At 40.3% G+C, this 25619-nt stretch overlaps 1 protein-coding gene across 4 annotated transcripts in view; it reads left to right on the top strand.

The window, feature by feature from the left end:
* Window positions 1-25275, top strand: part of LOC143880224 (TLC ATP/ADP transporter) — a 112325-nt gene extending 87050 nt beyond the window's left edge. For 2 of the 4 annotated variants that reach the window (XM_077383044.1, XM_077383041.1), the window contains 3 exons: window positions 6800-6880; window positions 18132-18248; window positions 18401-18689. In XM_077383044.1, the coding sequence (XP_077239159.1) occupies window positions 6800-6880; window positions 18132-18248; window positions 18401-18487 (285 nt within the window). In that variant the 3' untranslated portion in view covers window positions 18488-18689. Of the gene's footprint in view, window positions 1-6799; window positions 6881-18131; window positions 18249-18400; window positions 18690-24709 lie in introns of those variants that run through there. The other 2 variants (XM_077383042.1, XM_077383043.1) reach the window with 2 other exon arrangements.
* The last annotated feature ends 344 nt before the right edge of the window (window positions 25276-25619 follow it).

Here is a 25619-nt window from a genome sequence, read left to right as displayed (position 1 = left end):
ATTAAAAAAATAAACAAAATCATAATCACATTTTTACATGATTTCGGCCGAAATTTCGGCTCGTAACCGAAACATTTCCATTTCGATGGTGGCCGAAACCGACACCGAAACCGAAATTTAAAACCTTGGGTCCACTACCTTGAGAGCCTAGTTCCAGAGTTCACTCATTTGGGTCATCAGATTCTCGGGTCCGGCAACATTCCATCGTTGCGAGAGGCCTATTCACGTGCACATCAGTTCCTTGTCGAGTCTTCGTCTCGGCTGACAGTTCTGCTCTAGCCATATGATGGTGGTACTCGCCCTGCAGGGGTGGGGGTACTTTCTCCCGAGCTCGTGGCCGTGACGGGGGTGGTGGATGTGTTGATGCTGGACGTGATCGCCCTTACTGTACCTACTGTCAGCGTGATGGCCACCAGATATAGACTTCCTGTACACTTCACCCTGAGCTTCGTCTGCCTTGCTCATCACATCACACGACAACTAGCCCTTCTGAGACAGTTGCCTCTGGATCTGCTCCTATGCCTGTTGATGATTCCTTCAGTTTTACTCGAGTAGATTATGAGGAGTTACGGCATTTTCGAGAGAGTGCTCACCATCCCACTGCAGTCTTTGCTCAGCCAGGTAGTTCACCCACGACCTTACTCTCTAGCTCAGGGTCCTGGATCATTGACTCAAGAGCCTCAAATCATATGACTGGTAACTCGTCTCAGCTCTTTTCTTTTCATTCATTTCCATCTGATTTTCAGTCTATTATTCTAGCTGATGATTCCACTACTACACCACTTGTCCTTCCCCTCACCTGCCATTATTATCTGTATTATGTGTCCCTAAGTCTCCCTTCAGTTTACTTTCTGTGAGTTAACTTACGAAAAATCTCGCTTGCTCCATCTCAATTTTCCCTTCTTATTGTGTGTTTCAGGATCTTTCGACTGGGAGGACGATTGGATTGAGACATGAGGTGGATGGCCTTTTCCACCTTGACTGCAGCCCTTCTACTGCTTTACATAGTTCCGTGGATGCTTTTCAGTGGCACTGTCGACTTGGTCACCCATCACTTCAGCCCCTCCGACAGACATCTTTATTTCCTGCTTCTGTTTCTCCTTTTCAGTGTGCGTCTTGTGAACTCGAGAAGCATCACAGAGTGTCTTTCCCTTCCCGGGCCGTTAGTCGAGTCGATAGTCTGTTTCAGTTGGTTAATTCGGATGTATGGGGACCTTCTAGGGTCGCGTCAAATAAAGGATTCAAGTATTTAATTGTCTTTATTGATGATTATTCACGTATGACATGGGTGTATTTACTGAAGGACCGCGCTCAGGTTTTTTCTGCCTTTAAAACTTCCCATGCTGAAATAAAGAATCAATTTGGTTGAAGTCTTAAATGTCTTCATACAGATAACGCTCGTGAGTTTTTCTCTGGTACTCATGGTTTTCAGTACTACCTCTCCTCTAATGGCATTACACATCAATCCTCCTGTGCTTACATCTCGCAACAAAATAGTGTAGTCGAAAGGAAATTGCGATATCTCCTTGAGGTGGCCCATACTCTACTCTTTCAAATGCAGGTTCCTAAATCCTTTTGGGGGAAGCCATTCTTACTGCATGTTTTTCAGCGAATCGCCTCCCATCCTCTGTGCTGAGTAGCGATTCTCCATATCACACATTATACCCACAGCAGGACCCTTTTCTACTTACGGGCCCCGTATCTTTGGATGCGTATGCTTTGTTCATCATTTGGGTCCTGACCGCGACAAACTCGACCCTCTGTCAGAACAGTGTCTTTCTGGGCTATTCTCGTACCTAGAAAGGATATCGCTGCTACAGTCCCCGTCTGCGTGGTGGTTTGTATCGACCGATATTACATTCTTTGAGTCAGAACCCTTCTTCGGTTCTGGTTCCATCACTAGCTCCAGGTTGGAGCCTGAGGTGTCCATTTCTCTTCCTGTCCTTCCGGACATTGCTCCGGCATCTTTACCATCGGCTTCTGATTGTCCTGCTCATCAAGTCGAATCATGTGTTCCCAGATTGGCTCCAACACCTTTACCATCAGCCTCTGACTGTCTTGCTGGTCAAGTCGACTCCTACGTTCCCAGAGTGGCTCCTCTAGCTACTAAAATACATTATCAACGTCGTCAGCAGCAAGCACGTCAGCCTCCATCTCACCTCGACAAATCGTCTTCACAGGTAGAGATCCCCTTACCCTCTACTCAGGTATCCTCCCTTCTCCTACAGTTGTATCTGACTCGCCTATTGCTTCGCGTACTTGCTCTCATTCTACTGCACACTCTATATCTAACTTTCTTTCCTATGATCGTCTAACTCCTACTTTCAAAAGTTTTGTGCTCTCTCTGTCTTCTGTTGGGTTACCACAGTCTTTGAATGAGGCTCTAGGTCACACAGGGTGGCGCGCTGTCATGGACCTTGAGATGGGTGCTTTACATTCTAACCAGATGTGGGATCTAGTTTCTCTACCTACTGGTGCTCGACCTGTTGGTTGCTGCTGGGTGTTCTCCATTAAATATCTACCAGATGATACTGTTGAGCAACTGAAGGCTCGTCTCGTGGCTAAAGGATATACTCAGACATTTGGACTTGATTACAATGAGACATTTTCTCTAGTTGCAAAGATACCTTATGTCCGTGTTCTACTATCTCTTGTTGTCAATCATGGTTGGCACCTTCACCAATTAGATGTGAAAAATGCTTTTCTACATGGGGACCTACATGAAGAGGTGTATATAGGGCAACCTCCAGGATATGTTGCTCAAGGAGAGATGTCCTCTACTGTATGTCGCCTAAGAAAATCTCTATATGGACTGAAGCAGTCTCCACGAGCATGGTTTGGCAGATTCAGTGAGGCAGTTATGAGGTTTGGTTTGAGACAATGTGATGTAAATCATTCAGTATTCAGTCATCAGTCCTCAGTAGGGTGCATTCTATTGACTGTATACGTCAATGATATCATCATCACAGGTAGTAACTCAGGGGGAATCTAGAAACTAAAGACCTTATAAAAAGAGTTCGCTACAAAAAACTTGGGACGTCTCAGATATTTTCTTGGGATAGAAGTGGCATACTCCTCTCGTGGTTTGTCTTTATCACAGAGGAAGTATGTTTTAGATTTGTTGGAGGGGACAGGGAATCTTGGCGTCAAACCTGTGTCAGCACCTATGGATCCTAATGTAAAACTACTTCTAGAAGAAGGAGACTTGTTGGAGGACCCTAACAGGTATAGAAGACTTGTGGGCATGCTCATATTCCTTACTGTCACTCGTCCTGATATATCCTATGCTGCTGGGGTAGTCAGTTAGTACATGAGCTCTCCACAAACTTCACACTGGAGTGCAGTGGTTCAAATTCTTAAAACCTGAAGGGTGCACCCGGAAAGGGCTTACTATTCAAGAAACATGGTCATATGCAGATTGAGGGATTCTCTGATGCTGATTGGGCTGGATCTCCTGCAGATAGGAGATCAACTACCGGGTATTGTACCTTTGTAAGAGGTAACCTGGTATCCTGGAAAAGTAAGAAGCAGGAAGTCATTGCAAAGTCGAGTGTTGAGGTAGAATACAGAGCTATGGTACACACGAGTACAGAGTTCTGGTTGAGATCACTCCTGTCTGAGATTGGCATTGTGTCTTCTTCACCTTCACAGTTGTACTGTGACAACAAGGCCGTCATTTATATTGCAACAGACCCAGTCTTCCATGAACGAACAAAGCACATTGAAGTCGACTGTCACTTCATTCGTCAAAGAATTCGGAAGGGGGAGATATGTACTGTATTCACCCAATCTGCAGATCAGTTGGCTGATATGTTCACCAAGCCATTGAATAAAGCAAAGTTGAGCGATATTTGTAACAAGCTAGGAATGTATAACTTATACATTCCAGATTGAGGGGGAGTGTTAGAATAAGCCTAGAATAAGCCTAGCCTAGTATGGACATTCTTGCCATTGTACTTAATCTCTCGTTATATAAATACTTAGTGAGGGGGAGTCTAACTCTAACTCACTTTTTCTCATTCCTTAATCTCCTTTAACATCTACCACCACGTCCACGATGGCCACGACCACGGCTTCCACGTGTACCACGACCTGCACCAGTATGTACTGCATGAGCGGAACGCTCGACAGAAGAATCATCAGGAACCTTTATCCTCATGGCACGCTGAACACGAGAGAATGTCTTTGTGAGCGAAGGTAAAGACTCCTGCCCAATAATCTGCTGGCGAATCGGTAAAAAATCACAGCTCAAACCATCGAGGAACTGAACAACTCGCAAGTCACTTTTCTGCTTGCCCAAGACGGCAAGGTCTGTAGAAAAGGGCTGGAATGTGTCAAGTTGCTCACGAAGAGAACAAACTCTGAATAGTTATCAGATACAGCACTATCACCACGCTCCAGACGTCGTAAAGCTGAGTGTCACAAATCCTTGTCAGATTGTTTTCACCCAAATACAATGTTTTAGCATGATCCCAGATCTCTTTGGCTGTGTCAAGGAACATCATGTGTTTAGCAATCTGTGGCTCCATGCTATGAAATCGGAGAGTCTGAATAAGTGATCTTCTTGGTGCCACTGAACATGGTCCTTATTTTCTGATGAAGGAGGAGCCGATGTAAGATAACTAGTTTTATCTTGGGCTCTATGGTAAATCTGAACAGATCGAAACCATGCAGGATAGTTCTTGCCATTCAATCTGACAGAAGTCATCGGAACCACAGGGAGGGTCGTAGAAGACCCAAAAGTCACCGTCGACGTGGAAGGGGTCGTCATACTGAGTCTCCACAACTACGACGAACAATACAAGGATTATGTACAAGGTTTTAAATCTCGGTTTCGGTACGAAATTTCGGACGAAATCTTGTAAAAATTTCACCGACGGAAATTTCCGAAACGTTTCACCGAAATTTTACCGAAACGAAACGTTTAGGCCGAAATTTCCGAAATGTTTCGGCGAAGTTTGGTACTTTTCCGACTCACTGTGAATTTCGTTTCGTTTTCCACCGAAACCGAAATATTTCGGCCGAAACATAACGTTTCGGCCGAAATTTAAAACCATGATTATATATCACCAATCACTACTGAAACTAATCAACTAACAAACCACATGAACCCCACCAACCACTCCACGAAATCTAAGAAGAGGGCAACAAAGCATCAAACAGCACCGCATCCACTACGAACATAATATCAACTACGAACGGTACCGAACAAAAACAAGCCACCAACAACCAACCAATTTCACCAACCACCAATATCACCAAACCCAACAATATCACCAACAACGACAACCAACATCAAATCACGAAAAGGCTACTGACGAAGAACATCCACAGATGTTCTCTCACACATTACTACACGGTTCTGAGATAGAAATGTGCAACACTACACAAAAGTACACCACCAACATAAGAAAAACGCGAAAGAAGTACCCGGAACCAACCACAAGATGATAAAAATTGAAGAATAGTTGTTTAGAACATGAAGAGAAAGAGATGGAAAGAGATTAAAAATTGGTTAGGGTTAAGATTTAAAGGTTAAGGTAGGTTTAATGAAGGTAGAACAAGTTTAGGGTCGAAGGGGTGGGAAAATAGTGGGTGTGAGTGGTCTGGAGGATATATAAAAAATTTGGGTGGTGCGGATTAGGACTTGGATAATTCGATTAGGGTTTAGATAATGTAAAATCACAAACAATAGGTTTCTAGGACATGCGCCTGTGGACTTGGGGTTTTTAGGGTATGCGCATATGCCTAGGTATGCGCATAAATATTTTGGGATTGAGGATTTAATGTTTGTCACTTCTAGTGGTGGTTGTTATGGGTTTGGGGATTTAGGGATTTGGGTTTGGAGATTTGGAAAGGGTACAAATAGGGTTAGGGTTAGGATTAGGGAGAAGAACTAAGGGAGAAGAATCTTGATACCAACCTTCATGGAGGGAATTCTTGATCTTCACCATGTAGCTCTGATACCATGTTACATTAGATGATGGAGATTGCAGAGATTAAGAAGAGAGATAAGAGATACTAGATAGTTTGGGTAGGAAGCGTGAATGAGAGAGTCAATCAACCAACTCTCCCACACAAGATATGATATATATATATGTGGTGATATAGGGTAACACAAAATGACTAAACTGACCCCGTAGACCAATACACACTATTCTTAACAATAGTAATCAGTAATTTTATATCTACGTACTTGTCACCGTTTCTAGATTTTGAGATGTTGCCATGTCAGACAGCTCGTATTCGTGTCGAAACTCAACACATCAATCCGTATCAACAAATTATGATTATTTATACTTTCCATTTTAGCTGTGTCCCCGTTTCTAAGTTTTGGGGGTTTGTGTCCACAAATCATAGGACACAAGCATGTCTTCATGTGCTTGAAAAGAGAAAGGATTCTAAAGGACAGATGGTCTTTCTCATCTTCTTCACCTCAAAGGCTGAAACAAAATCCAAATACTGATTTTATAGATTTGTATAATTTTACAGTCCATCGGCTATAAAATAAGCCAATCCAAACCAATCAAACTGTTGGTTTACTGCATTACTGTGCATTGATTGCTTCAAATCTTATGTGTTGCATCTTTGTGGACTTTGTATTTTTGCGACTCACCAGTTAATCTTTAAAGCAACTTGTCATACAAATTTGATAGATCTCCATTTGGAATTTAGAGAAATTTATTTATACATAACCATTCTAATAAAATTTCATCTGAACATGGGATGACTATTATAAGGACTGTGAGTCAGGTGGTGCTATTAAGAAGATCGTCATTTTGCATTTGTTGCTTTGCAGGTAGTCACATATGTTGTAACCCGACCTGGAAGGGAACTCCTATTCACTGTTGTCTCACAGGATGAGAAATACAAAGCCAAGGTAGCATCCCCTTAAATAGAAATCCGTCTTTCTCTAATGCTTTAAAAAACTTAAAATGAGATTAGAAGTCTTTTTGAACCAGCTCAGCCGGGCCCATGTAATCATGTTTTACAACAAAAGGTTTTGAACTATATTACTTTACATGCTTTTACAATTAAGAGGAATGATAAGGTATGACATATCTGACCAAAAAACAAAATAAATGCCATTTGCGAGCAAGCTGCCCACATACAACAAAAACAGTTGATTCATGTGAGTTGGGGCCCTCTTGTACAATTGGTGATTGATGTTCTTGATGTTCGCATAGGTATGATTTTTTGAAATACTGCATCATGTTCATTATTTATTTAAAGCAAATTGGTGTCCCATTCCCTTTCATTTGTCTTTTATTGAAAGTGACGTTTTGAGGAAATAACAAACAATAGGGGGTGGGAATACTGGGAATGGCCAGATACGGATATGGATACAGTTTGACTCTCTTCTGCCGTGAATCTTTATCATGTGTACTCTTCTTTCATTGTATTCCCTTACTATGGATGTATCTTGACCACTTCAGTTTTTTATTAATACTGTTAGCCGAAAGTTTAAACAGAGAAAATAAAATGAGTTAAGGTTATCTCCCCCTGACTCATATCTTTATACTAAAACATAAAGGGATGTACAAAGTCCTAAATGCCCTTAGGCAAGTTACATATTCCAACACTCCCTCTCAAGCTGGAATGTAGATATCATACATTCCTAGCTTGTTACATATATCACTCAATTTTGACTTATTTAAGAACTTTGTAAACATATCTGCTAATTGGTCCCCTGACCAAGTAAACACAGTGCAAATCTCTCTTTTCTGGATTCTTTGACGGATAAAATGACAATCCACTTCAATATGCTTGGTGCGCTCATAGAAGACTGGATTGTTGGCAATGTATATTGCAGCTTTGTTGTCGCAATAAAGCTGCGAAGGAGAAGATGAAATGAAGCCAATTTCAGAAAGAAGTGAACGTAGCCAAATAAGTTCCGTGCTTGTCTGTGCCATTGCCCTGTATTCAGCCTCTGCACTGTACTTAGCTATAACATCCTGCTTCTTACTCTTCCATGAAACAAGATTGCCACCTACAAATGTACAATACCCAGTGGTGGACCGTCTATCTGCTGGGGATCCAGCCCAATCTGCATCAGAGAAGCCTTCAACTTTCATATGGCCATGTCTTTTGTCAATCCCTTCCTTGGAGCCCCTTTCAAATACTTGAGAATCTGTGTCACCGCAGCCCAGTGAGAAGTACGTGGAGAGATCATATACTGACTGACAACTCCAACATCATATGAAATATCTGGCCGAGTAACCGTGAGATATATAAGTTTACCGACAAGCCTGCGATACCTGCCAGGATCCTCCAACAACTCTCCTTCTTCTTGAACGAGTTTCACATTAGGATCCATGGGTGCGGAAGCTGGTTTAACTCCAAGATTGCATGTTTCTTTTAGCAAGTCCAAGACATACTTTCTCTGTGATAGGAACAAGCCTCTAGAAGAACGAGCAACCTCTATCCCCAAGAAATACCTGAGCTGACTCAAATCCTTAGTAGAGAATTCCTTTTGCAAGAAGGTTTTCAAACGTTGTATACCTTGTGAATTGCTCCCTGTGATGATTATGTCATCCACATAAACTATCAACAAAATACACCCAGCTGAAGAGTGATAACTGAAGACTGAGTGATCCACTGCGCATTGTTTCATGCCAAAGCGCATGACTGCCTCACCGAATCTCCCAAACCACGCACGTGGAGATTGTTTGAGGCCATAGAGTGACTTGCGTAGGCGACACACGTAGGAGGAAGTCTCCCCCTGAGCAACAAACCCTGGTGGTTGCTCTATATACACCTCCTCAGTCAGGTCGCCATGGAGGAAGGCATTCTTCACATCCAGCTGATGAAGGGGCCAGCTATGATTAACAGCAAGAGACAGGAGCACACGGACAAAGAGAATTTTCGCAACGGGACTGAAGGTCTGAGTGTAGTCAACACCAAAAGTCTGAGTGTATCTTTTCGCGACTAACCGTGCTTTTAAGCGCTCGACAGTACCATCAGGGAGGTATTTGATGGAGAAAACCCACCAACAATCAACAGGACGGGCACCAGGGGATAGAGAAACCAGATCCCATGTATCATTACTATGAAGAGCGCCCATTTCTAGGTTCATAGCATCACGCCAGCCGGGATGGTCAAGAGCCTCAGCCACTGACTGTGGTAAAGACATAGAAGACAAGGAGGAAACAAAGCTCTGGAAGGTACTTGTGAGCTTATCATAAGAAACAAAATTCGAAATAGGATGTGCAGTGGAACAGGATCTCGTACGAGATGCAATAGGAGAATCAGAAACAACAGAGGAAGGCGGAAGAGAAGGTACCTGAGAGCGGGAGAGAGGGATCATTGGCTCAGAAGATGATTGTGTGAGAAGAGGTAGAAGAGACTTATCTGTAACTTGGCGCCGCTGATACTGCTGTGTAATTTTAGGTGGAGCTGGCTTCTCCAACGTGGCAGAAGAAGTAGAAGCTGCAGAAGCTAGCTGCACGGAAATAGGAGATGACGGAAGAGAAGCAGGTAGGTCAGGTAAGGGAAGCGAGACCTCGGACTCGAGAGAAGGGGTGAAAGATGCCGCATCATGTTGGAAGAATGCCTCAGACTCAAAGAACGTAATATCGCCTGAGACAAACCAGCGACGCAGACGAGGGTTATAGCAACGATAGCCTTTCTGCGTACGGGAATACCCCAGAAAGACACACCCCAGAAAGACACAACGCTCAGACCAGGGATCAAGTTTGTCACGGCCAGGTCCAAGGTGATGAACAAAACAAACGCATCCAAATACACGAGGTGTCGGAGGAAACTGTTCCTTACTAGGAGATAAAATCTCGAAAGAAGAGGCACCCTCTAAGACAGAGGAAGGAAGGCGATTTGCTAAGAAACACGCCGTGAGAAGGGCATCACTCCAGTATGCCTTAGGAACACTCATCTGAAAAAGAAGAGTGCGACCTACTTCAAGCAAATAACGAAGTTTCCTCTCAGCAACACCATTCTGTTGAGAGGTGTACGCACATGAAGACTGATGTAAAATCCCATGTTGGGAGAGATAGGATTGAAAGCCATTAGTATCAGAAAAATATTCTCTAGCATTGTCACTACGAAGACATTTAATATTGTAATTATATTGATTCTTAATTTCAGAATGAAATGTGCGAAAAGCAAAGAACACGTCGGATCGACTCTTCAATAAATATAACCAGGTCATGCGTGAGAAGTTATCAATAAACATAATAAAATACCGAAAGCCAGTAGTAGACGCGACCATAGAGGGTCCCCATACATCAGAATGGACTAATTCAAATGGACTAGACACTCGACTAATGATCCGGGACGAAAACAACACACGACGGTGCTTCCCGAGTTCACAGGACTCGCACTGAAAACTAGAAAAAGGTCCGGGAACCAGAGAAGTCTGCTGCAGCCGCTGAAGTGAAGGATGCCCCAGGCGATAATGCCACTGAAATGTATCCACAGAGCTATGTAAGACAGTAGGCGGCCGGCAGTCAAGACGATAGAGTCCATCTACCTCACGCCCCGTTCCAATCGTCTTCCCAGTCGAGAGACCTGAAATAAACAGTAAGATGGGAAAAATGAGACAGAACAGTGAAGAGATTTAGTAATTTGACTAACTGAAAGTAAACTAAATGGTGATTTTGGTACACATAAAACAGAAGATAAGGTAAGAGCAGGATGAGGGGAGATATGACCAACACCAGTGATAGGTGTAGTGGACCCATCAGCAAGGGTGATAGACTGAGAGGGAGACGAGAAAGAGCGAAAAGAATGAAGCTGAGAAGAGTTACCAGTTAGGTGATTGGAGGCGCCAGAGTCAATGATCCATGACCCTGAGCTAGATAGAAGAGTAGTGGGTGAACTACCTGGCTGGGCAAAACCTGCAGAGGGAGGACGAGAACTGAGCAGCAGACGCTGGAACTCCTCATAATCGGCACGGAATAATGTATAGGTGGAATCAGCTAGTGCAGGAACAGAAGCAGAGGGAGCGCAATCTGAAGCCGAAGCAGTAGTAGCACCCATGTGAGCCGAGCGTGCTTGACGAAGCTCGGGATGCAGGGTATAGCAATGGTCAATATAATGTCCCTCACGCTGACAGTGAGTGCAAAAAGAACGGCCACGGCCACCACCAGAACGACCACCACCACGGCCGGCACGGCCACGGCCACGACCAGAGGAGGCTCCACCACGAGGCGGGCGAGTACTGCCATCATAGGTCGCGAGAGCAGAACCATCAATAGGAACAGATAGCACTAGATCACCAGGAGAGCACTGCTGGACGCGGGAGTAAACCTCAGTAAGGGAAGGAATAGCGCCAGAACCGATAATCTGCTGATGAAGATACATGTACTCTGGACCCAAACTCTCAAGGTACTGCACAACACGGATCTGATCCCTCTGACGGGCAGCCTCTGTGAGATCCGTGGTAAACGGCATGTAAACATCAAGCTGCTGACAGAGGCCAACGAATTAGCTGTAATGGGTGGCAAGAGGAAGATCACCACGGCGGAAACGCACCCACTCAGAATAGGTAGAGCAGATCCGACTAATGTTTGCCACGCCAGAGTAAAGAAGAGTAACCTGATCCCAGATCCGTTTCGCAGTAGGCAGAAGCATCAAGGGCCCAGAGACGTGAGGGGCCATACTCTACCACAGAAGGGTACAAACAAGAGCATCCTCCTGTTCCCAGCGATCAAAGGTGGGATCCGTCGTAGGAGGAGGATCACGACGAATGATGTGGGCTTTCCCACGGGCAATAAGATACTTCTCGACGGCTGCTTTCCAAGTAACGTAGTTTGCCCCATCCAACTTAACTGTAGTGATATGTGGGAATGATCCATCCACAGAGAGAGATGATGACGAAGAAGACGCCAAAGAGGGTGTCGGACGAACACCAGGAGGCACTCCTGTGGAAGGATTGTCAAGCACCTCCTCCATAACAACAAGCAAGAAAGAAACAGACAATCCAAACCAAGACGAATAACAGGTGATAACAGAATAGGTGGGCAAATTGGGATACGCCAAGAAAGCTAGACGCGGCTCCAAGAATGACGGGTATCGACGAAGCCTGACAAGAGGGAAGCCATGAGGCACTGAGGGGAGCCGCAAAGACAAACTAGAATCAAAGTAGGGTAAGAGATGAAGATCTAACACATAATAACAAGGAGAAAAGAGTGGTAGGGTTTACCAAAGATACAAGTCGCATTATAACAGTTGTCTTACGATTAGTCATTTCAACAACGGTAATATAAAAAGTGAAACTAAATAAGAACCAGGCGAAATAGTTATTTCAAATATGAAGTAATATGGAAAAGAAAGATGCAAGTGCATGAATTATCATCACAAATGCAGTCATTTATCCCCAGTGATTATATAGCAATATCCCATTTTCTTTCTCATTTTACGGTAGCCTTTGGCCTAGCGTTGGCTTTCGAGCCTGGCCGTCAATCACTGACCATCAACGATTATCCACTTCCTAATGAAGTGTAATCCTTTCTAGGATTTCGTTTGGGTCACCCTGTACGGGCCCACCTGAATATGCATCACCAGCCCTAGGTCGTACGCTCTCAGTCGGGGTAGCTTTTGGCGCTATGCCCAAGGTTGGCTCCAAGGGGTCTCCCTTTCTGGGCCTCCCACAATTACCATGCATGCAATCTTGCTTTTTATATGTACCTTCTCTCCCCTTTTGGTGAGAGTTTTATCTCATTTGCGTGCATGATTAGTCTTTAACAATCTCTACTATTTTCTTCAACCATTTATTAAGAGAGAGCATGCTACAATTCTCTAACAATTAATAGAAAATGTAAAAGCAAAAGATAAATCATATGAAATACAATCATAATTACAACTCTACTCTTGGAAGCCATTAATATGAAAGTCACTATCACTTGCCTTATAGTTTGAATGTAGAATGAGATGTGAGGCTCTATGTATCAATCGGAAAGGAAACTTTAAGGATTACATATCAAAGTGTCAATTGATTATTCCAAGTGTTACAATTTCTTTGCTAACTTAATTTATTTCTTCTCAATCCTATTCATTCTCCCTTTTTATAATTTATCCTAAGTTATTACTATGTATAAACCTAAGTAATACCCTTTACCCTAAAAGTCCCTTTTTTCATAGCTATATAGTATTTATATTTTATCCTTATAAAAATCTATCAAAACTTAATTTTTATAACTTAAGTGCTAATTTTCTAAAGGATGTAAGTTAGAAAATAAAATCTTGCACTGAATAGGACTCTCTTCACATAAATAATTAGTATGCTTCATATTACACATATACAAAAGTGTTATTCCATAAGATCTTTAACCACCTATAAATAACACAGACGTAAGGGGCTGTTTTTATAAAAATACTTAACAAGGTGTATTAAACATGTACAAATAGTGCTGATTTTGATTAAAATAATACCCCAAAACTTGCAGATTATATATATACACACACACACACACACACACACACACACACACACACATCATCCCTTCTTTGAAAAACAATATTTACACCTTACATAACAATTTTATAAGAGGGATTACTTAAAACAGTCCTTAGAATCAATGATACTTGCTGATTTTCTTAGGAATTAGCCCCTTGAAAGTTTAGAAATATCCTATATATGACATATACTTCACATACGGCAATACCTATAACTTGTACAATACATAAGAAAAGAAATCGACACAAAACAGCCCATATTCACACTTTTTATATGCTGATTTTTAGGAAAATATACTCTTTAAAACCCTTATGACACACTAACATATCAAAATCTCTATAAATAGCAACATATCTACACTATACATCGAATATGTGGTGAATTTCTTTGAAAAACAGCAGTTATTATATGCTGATTTTCTTGTAAAAACCGTGGAAATCATTCAAGAAAACACATGCATAGATTTTTGCCACCCAAAAATAATTTTCCAACACTTAAACAAGATTATTACACCAGAAACCCTAAAAAGAGACATCAAAGTTCCTTTCTTGATGCAAAAGAAAACCCAAAATCGGCAAGAAACTACCACTAGAACCCTGGTTTGAACAATCAAGAACAAATAAAAGCGAAAACATCCAATTCGAACAAGAAATACGAAAAACAAGTTTTTTTTAGCACTTACTCAAGAAGAAAATCAATTCGATGTAAAACCTTTCTTCTTCCTTTCTTTTTCTCTCTCTCTCGGTTTTGGGATGGCGTGCGCAAGGGGTGAAGTCCCACGATTTGGTTTTTTTTATAAAACCCACCTTTGTGGTGTTTTAGGTTGTTCCTAATTAGGACTCCTAATTCTAGTATTTCCTATTCTAATCCATCCACCAACAAGTAAGAGTCCATTTTAATTTAGGTCTCTTTAATTCTTATCTTATTACTTAAGTTAACTAAAAAGAAAAATACTAAATATTAATATTGGCACTCCTAAAAATTACCTAATAAGACAAAACTCGTAACTATGCCTAACCCTAATAGAAAAAGGGTCATAACTTACTCCAATCACGTCCGAATTGCTAAATCTTGGGTCCGTTGGATAGGTATTCGAAATACCCATCTACTGGGACCAAAATCATGTCGAACGAACAAGATTTGATGCCCCAAAAATAGGTTATAATAAAAGTGACGAAAATACACTATGACCGTCGATTTTTAAGATCGTTTAATGCGGAATAGGAAATACACAAGAATCTTAGAGATTAGGGATCGATCCAATATCTAATTTACGTATCCTACGGTCCAAAAATACAAAATTGAAGATCTAGCCGTAAATCTTTGATTGAAAGATCTACGGCCTAGATTTAATTAGAATTTGTATCTTTATAGGCCCTTGGTGGGAGCTGGTCATTACATTCTACCCCCCTTAAAGGAATTTCGGGATGAAATTCGACTCCCTAAATTCCCTTAAGTTAACAATTTTCATGTATTAAAGTTACAAGGCTAATGTGATATGCAAACATCACAATCAATGGAGTGTACAAATAACATCTAAAATTCATTTGTTCTGTGTGAGTTTTAAGCAAACAACATATTATTGAATTTAATTATTACACAAACAACGTATTATAATATGACTTTGGTCCATTATTTGTATTATAAAATGTGATTAGGTAACGTATATTAATGTTGTATTTTCCTTTAAGTGTATTATGAGAATCATGAGGGAGGTGCGTAGATTTTATTAAGTTCAATCAACTACCATTTCCTAAGACGTACCCATACGGCCATACTCACAACATATCACTTTTTCTTGGAAACCTAAAACAGCTCACTTTATTATGTGGGTTCTTACAATCCAATCCCCTTTAGGGCCCAACACCTTCGTTGGCACATATAACCGTAGGAGAGACACTCTGAATTTATCTGAGACTACTAAATTGCCCTTGGAGCTCACAGCTAGCTTTCTTGACTTTTGCTAACATAACTCGCTCACATATCGAACCAGGCGTCCCCGATGCACGTGAGTCTGTCATGTGGTTCTTCTACAACACAACTAAATTCTGTACCCGGCCGGCACACACGAATTTATTGTGTTGTTTCCTATGTGCTCCTTGCCTAGTGTTTACACATCTCACAACTTTGTTAGATACTAGCCCTAGGGACCTAGTGCCTATGCTCCGATACCAAGTGTAATGACCCGAATTTGGGGCAGTTTTTTTGACATAATTTTTTTTTTCCAAATTCCAAAACCCGAATCGCTACCCCAAAAGGGAAACAAGCTGGCACACTACAAGAGGAACAAGATAAACTCACCATATTAATTCCATGGGACTGAAAAAATTCATTACTACAATTCTCGAAAATAAAGAATCACCTACTACTACGGGATGTGATGGAATCGTCTTTTTCAACATTCACTCAAACTCTACGACTACGCTCCCCAAGCCTGTGATGTTGTTCTAGGTTTGTTCATCTGCAACGGCTCCTTCCTTGCTTTCCTCGAAACCTGTAGAGGTATTGGGGTCAGCAAACGCTGAGCAAAATCATTTAGTGGCTCACATAGTACGAGTCCATTTTAATTTAGGTCTCTTTAATTCTTTTCTTATTAGTTAAGTTAACTAAAAAGGAAAATACTAAAGATTAATATTGGCACTCCTAAAAATTGCCTAATAAGATAAAACTCATAACTATGCCTCACCCTAATAGAAAAAGAGTCATAACTTACTCAAATCACGTCCGAATCCTTAAATCTTTGGTCCGTTGGATAGGTTTCGAAATACCCGTCTACTGGGACCAAAATCATATCGAACGGACAAGATTTGATGCCCCAAAAATAGGTTATAATTAAAGTGACGAAAATACACTATGACCGTCGATTTTTAAGATCGTTTAATGCGGAATAGGAAATACATAAGAACTTAAAGATTGGGAATCGATCCAATATCTAATTTACATATCCTACGGTCCAAAAACTCAAAATTGAAGATCTAGCCGTTAATCTTTGGTCGAAAGATCTACGGCCTAGATTTAATTAGGATTTGTATCTTTGTAGGCCCTTGGTGGGACCGGGTCATTACAGTAGATTTTTGCTAATTTATATCAATTGGAAATATATTGATGTGTTTTTTCCAAATTTATTTTTTGTTGCACCATTTATCAATTTTATTGTGTGGAAGTATTCTGTCTCGATTTTCATGGTGCATGTGATACACACTTTACAGATCAAAAGTGGTACTGATTAAGTCACATGTATTTTTTTTTTTGGAGTGAGGTGTGTCTGACCGTGCCATGTTTCGGAAGTGGAAACATGACGTTTCTTTCCTTTTTTATTCATTTTACCCTATAATGTTTTTAAATTTTGATTTTTTTATTAAATAATAAATATTCATTTGTGGTCGTTAATTTCTTAATTTATTAATTATAAGAAGATGAAAAATAAAAGAACTATATATTTAAAGCCTCCTTTTTTCCCATATCAATTTTTCTTTCATTTTTTATTTTTTGAATATTGATTAACTTATTCTTAGTTGATTAGGACAAGAAAATAAAGAAGACAAATCAAGAAAGATGAGAAGAACAAAGAGTTGATTTTAGTTGATACTTTGATTAAATTACAATACTAAATTAATCATTTAACACTTCAATACTTTAATGTTCATTTTAGTATGTGTGACTATTTTTGTTTAGTATGTGTACGACTATAATCCATAGTGTCAAAACTCCACCACGTCATCGTGGACTCCCTCGATTTGACCCCCTTTTGCCTTGGCCGCATTCCGCATTGCCACATTCCACGTTTTTCCTTACAAAGTCAATAAAAACTCCTTTGACTCTCCTGAGTTATAACATGTCGATCGAGCACTCAGCCGCGTTAGCCACGTTCATAATCTATGCATGTTATTATTGTTCGCAATTCATATATGAGATAAGTTGATACTTCAATTTACTGCGTATGTATTGTTGATTTTGTATTGTACTTACGTACTTGTATGCTAGTAACTGTATAGATGTAACTTATCCCTCTGGAACACTTCATTTTGGTGTATATGTACTGCTGATATGTAAATGTAGTTATGTTCGATTAACTAGAAAATTGATGTTACTTAGTTTCTTCATTTAGGCGATTAATCATTTAATCATTAAGTGATTAATCGTTTAATTCTCCATTTTAGACTCGAGAAAATTTTGCATTAATTTTTTTTTTTGAATGGTTTTGCATTAATTTTGATACTTGATATTTTGATTAATGGTTGGAGAATCGGATTTGCGTGTAAATTAGTTATGTTAGTTGTAATTAGGAGTTCATGTTAGTTGGAATTTTGATTCATGTATGGTGTTTGTATTGGATTTGCTTATGTTGCTAGGAAAATTGAATTCATTTTCTTTATAGTTTGCAAACATTGAAAAAATAGATTATTATAACTTATTTCTAGTTGTTACTAATTTAGTAATTTTTCACTTCTTGCACTTCTTGTTCGCTTCCCTTGCACTTTCCTTTATGCTTTCCCAAAGGTTTCCCGTTGCTTCCCCAATCCTTGTTGCTTCCCCCCGCTTCCACCGTTCTCTAGAGCCCTCACTTTCTGCTTTGGCTTCTTTCTTTCCTTCCTGCACTTATAACCATGGTCTAACTATATCAATCCTGTTACACTTACTTTTAATGTATCAAATTGTGTGTCTACATTTTGGAGTATTTGGGAGAAGTAGATTTCAGTTAAAAATATTGGTGCAGGTATGCATAGATGTAATTGTTCAAAGGCTTGGAGATGCAACGGCAGCAGGCATATACAAGTTGCTTTTCAGCAACCTTAATTTGAAAGCCGCGGATGTTTCTCTCTACGCGTTACCTGTATGTATAAAATGCTCTTTTCCTTAGTTTATTATTTGATAGATAAAACTGTACAAATGCATCGGGCCCTAAGAAATCGGCAGTTAGTGTTTGTTCCATGGTGGTTGTCAAGCTTTTAAATGAATCTAAATTGGTGTAGCTTGTTCTTTCAGGTGTGCTTGGTGTGGCTGGCCACAGCATTCCATTTGGGAAGACGTCAAGTTCAGCTTGCCAAGCTCCAAACCATTTCCGGTTCCTAGATTCCTTAAGAGTTATAAGAGGTGAGTTGTATTATTGTTGCTTATTTTGCATTCTTCTCCCTTAGTTTGCAGAATCAAATCGAGCCTCTTAAAGTCAAGGAAGGGCGAAATGCACATTCTATTCATTATATTATCTTTTGGCCATCTCAAAAGCTATGAAAAGTTTTTTCTTTAAGGAAGGGTGAAATGCACATTATATGCAGGATAGTCTTTCTTTTTTTGTTTTTTCCTTTTCTTGTTACTTGAAGAAGTTAATGGGCTCTACTCAAATAGGTTCTTCAAGGATGGCTTTTTTCCTATTTACCGAAATTTGCAGGTATTCTGCCATTTCCAAAATCTAGAGAACTTGTTTCTTCTTTTTATTTCCCCAAAATTTACCTATGCCATTGAAATCATATTGCATGGCATTTCGTAAATGGCACCTTTTCTTGTGGGATTTTTAGCTATAAATCCCTAATATATTAAATTTCCAATTCATAAAAAAACATGATTTAAGGCATCTTTGGCTTCCAAATAAATCATTGCTTGCTTTCGAATGAGATTTTCTTAAGTTAATCTTATCTGAAACTGGGACATTAAGGCCTGTTTAACAGTCATTAACTATATAATTTCTAAAAGTGTTGCTTTAGAAAAACCAAGGTTGGGAACTAGTGTATGACCAATCAAATCATCTCTTTCCACATCATTTAGGGAAACTGGAAACCTGATCTTTTTTGGTCGGTTTGCATTTGAAACTAGGGAACCTTCTCTAATGTGGATGATGAGTGTCTAGGGATCACTAATTTGCAGTTTTGATGGTATGTGACCTAAGAAAGCAATCTAAACAATCTCTATGTAAACATGGGTTCAAATCTGGATTGAGTTGGCTGTAGAAAAAGGCTGAATTTAGATAATTTACGACTATTACGACAGGTATTAAGGAAATGACAGATATGGACTCTTAATAAGATTTGTCAGTTTCACTGGCTAAATAGTTCAGAAAATAATATAGTAAAGACTTATGATATATCTAGATGAATCAGGAATCAAGAACTATTAAAATAAAACAATTTGTAACATATATTAATTGATAACATATCATCCAAGGATAGAAAATAGAGATCTAAGTAGACACCCACACACACACGGGTGGGGTTAAGATTCTGAACAATAAATCTATAACAGAAAACACCAAGAATAGAACAATTCCAACTTCTGTAAATAATTTTTGGGAAAACATGAATATTAATTTTTACAATTAATAATGGGTTACAGGTTTCTGGGCCTGGAACATGCCCTAGGAGGCACGTTTCAGGAACTGCGGAAGATGAGAATTTCTGTAAGGGCGTGTTTGGATGGCTGGAATCGGCAATTAGAATCAGAGTCCTAAACAATTCCAACTTCTGTAAATAATTTTTGGGAAAACATGAATATTAATTTTTGCAATTAATAATGGGTTACAGGTTTCTGGGCCTGGAACATGGCCTAGGAGGCCCGTGTCAAGAACTGCAGAAGATGAGAATTTCTGTAAGGGCGTGTTTGGATGGCTGGAATCAGCAAATAGAATCGGAGTCCTATTCCAATTAAACTGATACCAATGTTTGGTTTTGTTTTGATAAAAGGAATGAAGGGCGGAGTCAGTGGGGGCCACATTGTTTGGGTGATGCAAACCATTCATTTGATGGGCCCTCACATAAATAGGGTGTGCCCAAAAAATCAGCTCCATAGGATCATCCCAACCCTTTCGATTTGTGGAGGTAAAAATGGACGGGTATAAACCTTCACAAATCTGTCCATTATTTGCCTCCACAGTTCGAAGGGTTGGAATGATCCTATGGAGCTGATTTTTTGGGCACACCTAGACCTGGCAAAAGTGACCCGTGCCCGCGGGTCGACCCGGCCCACCCGCAAATTTGCGGGCACGGGTCTAAGTTTCCGTGACCCGTCAAAAACCAACCCGCAGGTGACCCAACCCGCAAAAACACGGGTCGGGTCGGGTCAACCCGCGGGCACCCGCATTTTTACAGTATTTTTTAATCTTTTTGAGAATGTTATCATCACTGCTGTTTGTTTTTTATGAGTAACTCCTCACTTTATAAAAAGTACGGTATGTCCTGCACCGTAGGATTATCCAAAGTTCCAAACCGTCCATTAGATGGGCCATACCCTAAATAGGTTATGCCCCAAAATTATTTCCATCGGTTGATTCTAACCCTCCGATCTATAGAGGGTTAGGATCAACCCTCTAACATTCAGATTGGAGGGATAGGATCATCCTATGGAAATGATTTTTGGAGCATAACCTATTTAGGCTATGGCCCAACTAATGGACGGTTTGGATCATCCTATGGTGTGGGCCATACATAAAGTGAGAGTGCCCGGGAGTGTTGATAACATTTAAATGTGGTTTTTATTTTATTAGAATTTGCTATCAAGCTTCTCCTTTGGCAATTTCTCGGCAAGTGGCCTTTGTGTATGCAAAGATGCGCGCATCCAAATGTTGCTAAAATGTTCCTAGAAAATATGTAAAAAAGTAATCATTACACCACAAAAAGTAAATTAGCTAAATTATAAATTATAAAGTTTTGAATGAAAAATTACCTAGAAAGGGTTATAAAATTTTAAAATTACGAAAAAAATAGCAAATCACATATTGGAGGTTATGACAATTACGGGCAAATACAGGCTGTCAAATCAAAATAATTATTACAATCCCATATTTGCGGCATATTTGCAGGTGACCCGCGGGTTGACCCGGCCCACCCGCGGGCCGCGCGGGTCACGTAAATTTTGACCAGCCAAAATGCGGGTCATTTTCTCACCCGACCCGTGGACCCGCACCCGCATCACCCGCGGGTTGACCCGGCCCGTCCCACCCGTTTGCCAGGTCTAGGCACACCCTATCTATGTGAGGGCCCATCAATGAATGTTTTGGATCACCCAAACAATGTGCCCCCACTGTATTTTAAACCTAGGGAGTAGATAAATTATCTACTCTAGGGAGTAGGAACTCTTTTCTTATATGTGTGTGTGTGTGTGTGTGTATAGAGAGAGAGAAAAAAGTGTAGCTAGACATACGTCTAGCTAACTTAGCTACACCGACGGCTTAAATTACAGTGGGCCCCACATTGTTTGGGTGATGCAAACCATTCATTTGATGGGCCCTCACATACATAGGGTGTGCCCAAAAAATCAACTCCATAGGATCATCCCAACCCTACGATTTGTGGAGGCAAAAATGGACGTGTAAAAACCTTCACAAATCTGTCCAGTTTTGCCTCCACAGTTTGAAGGGTTGGGATCATCCAATGGAGTTGATTTTTTTAGCACACCCTATCAATGTGAGGGCCTATCAAATGAATGGTTCGGATCACCCAAACAATGTGGGCCCACTGTATTTAAAGCCGTCGGTGTAGCTAAGTTAGCTACACGTATGTGTAGCTTCGCTTAACTCATATATATATATATATATATATATATATATATATAGAGAAAACATTTCCTACACACTTGTGTAGGTAAGTTACCTACACACTAGCTTAAAATATAGTGGGGGCCCACATTGTTTGGGTGATCCAAACCATTCATTTGAATGGTCCTCACAGAGATAGGGTGTCCACAAAAAATCAGATCCATAGGATCATCCCAACCCTACGATTTGTGGAGGTAAAATGGACGTGTATAAACCTTCACAAATTAGTCCATTTTTTGCCTCCATAGTTTGAATGGTTAGGATGATCCTATGGATCTGATTTTTTTGTGGACACCCTATCTATGTGAGGACCATTCAAATGAATGGTTTGGATCACCCAAACAGTGTGGGCCCCCACTGTATTTTAAGGTAGTGTGTAGGTAACTTACCTACACAAGTGTGTAGGAAATGTTCTCTCATATATATATATATATATATATATATATATATATATATATATATATATATATATATATATAGAGAGAGAGAGAGAGAGAGAGAGAGAGAAAACGGTTCCTACACATATGTGTAGATAAGTTCTCTACACACTAGCTTAAAATACAGTGGGGGCCACATTATTTGGGTGATCCAAACCATTCATTTTTAAGGCCCTCACATAGATAGGGTGTCCATAAGAAATCAGATCCATAGGATCATCCTAACCATTCGAACTGTGGAGGCAAAAAATGGACTAATTTGTGAAGGTTTAAAGACATCCATTTTACCTCCACAAATCGTAGGGTTGGGATGATCCTATGGATCTGATTTTTTGTAGACACCCTATCTATGTGAGGGCCTTTAAAATGGATGGCTTGGATCACCCAAACAATGTGGGCCCCCACTGTATTTTAAGCTAGTGGTAGAGAACTCTCTACACATGTGTAGGAACCGTTTTCTCATATATATATATATATATATATATATATATATATATATATATATATATATATATGCTAGAATAGGGTTAGATAAAAAGACCAAAATGCCCCTACATTAAGGGGTGTCCAATATGCCACTCTCAACAGAAGGTATAGAGAGGGGACATGGATGCCACATCCCTAGACATTTGATAATTACATTTGAAACTTGTCTGGTAGTCTCCAGGGATTTCGATGTTACATTGCAGCTAAACAAGAGATTTTGTTGATGCGGCATCCAAATGCAAAGCAATACCCCTAAAATATCTTGGCTTTTGTGCAACCAAACACACCCTAAAGGGAATTTGCAGTTGAAAAGGTTGATAGGCTGTCGTATAGGGGTATGTGGAGGGCTTAAATATGTGAAACTATGAATTATAGCTAGTTGAAGGCTACGGAGGTTGATGGCTTTGGTTACAGGCACAGGCTATGAGCTGTTATGGAATTAAGGTTGGTGATCGTAGTTGCAGGTTTATGGAAATAAAGAAAATAAACCCTATGAGCTGTTATGGAATTAAGTTTGGTGATCGTAGTTGCAGGTTTATGGAAAAAAGAAAGAAAGAAAGGAAAAGATTTGGTGATAGAAAATGACTTGGAATCACACTAGGGGTCTCCTAGGCATCACACCATAGAATCAAAAGGCATCACATCTTAGGACAAGAGCATCACACCCCGGTGCATGTAGAAAGGTTCAATTTTTATTCATAACTCTCCATTTAGGCCTTACATATTTATAGGCATAGTAAAACATACAAAAATTAAAAATAACTCCTAATCTTATGACCTAACAACCATTAGTCTTTGTTGCAAAAAACTACTGATCCTACTTACAGACAAATTATAATAAACTATGAATATTTTCGCTTAATAGGAAATTGACTTATGAAATTGTTCTAAAGGATTCATTTAGCCGAGCCCAACTAGTTCGGGACAAAGGCTTTGTTGAGTTGAGTTGAGAATAGGAAATTGACATGTGTCCGAAGACATAATCTTTCGAAATTTAAACTTCTCATCTTACCATTACAAGAACACTTTATTAATCCCTGTTGGATATACATATGTGCGTATGTAATGCCATAAGGGCATAGTAGTCTTTTCTATTATTTCTCTTTAATATAAATACTTGAGCGAAGGGGAAGACCCTAACTCATTCCATTCTCCCATCTCCTCTTGCAACATGGTATCAGAGCCCTAAGGTTTGTGTGCCCTAGGGAACACCCTTGGAGAACCTTCACCTCTCCATCTTCTTCCTCTTCTTTCTCCCCACCATCAACCCTCCCTATCGTCTTCTTCTTCTTCATTTTTTTCCTTTTTTTTTCTCCCTCCATCAGCTCCCCTCCCCTTCTCTCTGCCCCTCAGCCCTCTCACCCACCCTCCCCTGCTTCTCTTTCACTCCCTCTGCCTCTCGCCTCTCTGCCTCACCTCACCCCCACTCTGCAACCCCCCTCTCCCCCCCACCCACCCCCACGCCAACTCTGTTGAGCTAAAGTAGTGGTACTGCAAATACTGCTGAGCTTGAAATGTTCAGCTTTCTCAGTCGTGGTCAGGGTACATCTAGATAAGCGATGACCTTCCCACGATACCAAATATTTCCAGCATAGTAGGTACATCTGGAGGAAGAGGCCATATCCTTTGATGAGCACAATCCAAATGTTGAATTCAATTTCAATATAAACTTTGAGCTTTGCGACTGTATGTGAAATAAATGGATTCGTATTTATTTCCGCAACATCATCGACGTCATTTGTCTCATCTAAAGCACCTACTGTCAAATAAGTCATCTTCCAGGTGTGCTAGATAATAATTATTGCCCTCTTGATCTTCATATAATGTGCACAAGCTAATTTTTGGCAGAACCAACTTTCAAAGATGATGGTCATTTCTTCGTAATTTACGTGAGCGAACCACATATTGTCGGAATCTACTGTGGATACAAGTGCAACACATGTCTGTCACTTGAAGTCAAGCACTCTTTGCACTTTCAATCTTCGTACACAATCCTAGATACGAATAGTTGAAGTAATTTGTCTCTTGTATGCTTATGACCCGGTACATTTGCCAAGTTCCTGGATCCTTAGACTAGCAGATTGCTTCACAATATGAGCCTTGGATTTATTTTCTCAAATCCTTTTGGAACGTTGCCTTTCGTATCTTTGAAGAGTACTTGGCACAAATATTTCCAGCAACTGGCCCTGTATGTCTCCAATAAATGATGGGTGGGTTTTTCTTTAGGTTTTTTTTTTCCTACACTATCGCCTCCTTCCATTCTTTGGCACGCCCGACCAAAGATATCCTTGCAACACTGATCATTTGGTTACTGTTCATTTTGTGCTCCACAAAACAGTCTAGTGCGCCTACCCAATCAATGCACGCTCATTCATCTTCGCTCAAATGAAACCTGATCATTTCATATTTGTGCTGTACCTCCTGCTATTTACATTGATCATTTGCCTATATTTGTTAGACCAACGTGTTGAATGTATTACAGGGCAATCATCTTTTCTACTGTTTTTCTTCATCACTGTACATTGGGCTTCAGTGATTCTTCCTTCTGATTGTCATGGTCTGTGTATCCATTTTCAACTAATTTCCAAATGTCGTAAGAGAAAAACAATGTTTTCATTTTAGAGAACTTATTTGATGCCCGACCGTGAGATTATAAAGGGCAGAGAGAGAAAACCATCTCTCCCTTGGTTTTTAATCCAAGAGAAAGCCCTTTTTTTAGCAGGTTTTATCTCTTACCACCCTTTACATTCTCACGGTG

This window comes from Tasmannia lanceolata, unplaced genomic scaffold, assembly GCF_043159265.1.
Source record: "Tasmannia lanceolata isolate RefF3 unplaced genomic scaffold, GAP_Taslan_0.1 ptg000006l, whole genome shotgun sequence".
NCBI lineage: Eukaryota > Viridiplantae > Streptophyta > Magnoliopsida > Canellales > Winteraceae > Tasmannia > Tasmannia lanceolata.
The sequence above is the reverse complement of the archived record's forward strand: the minus strand, read 5'-3'. Positions and strand labels throughout refer to the sequence as shown.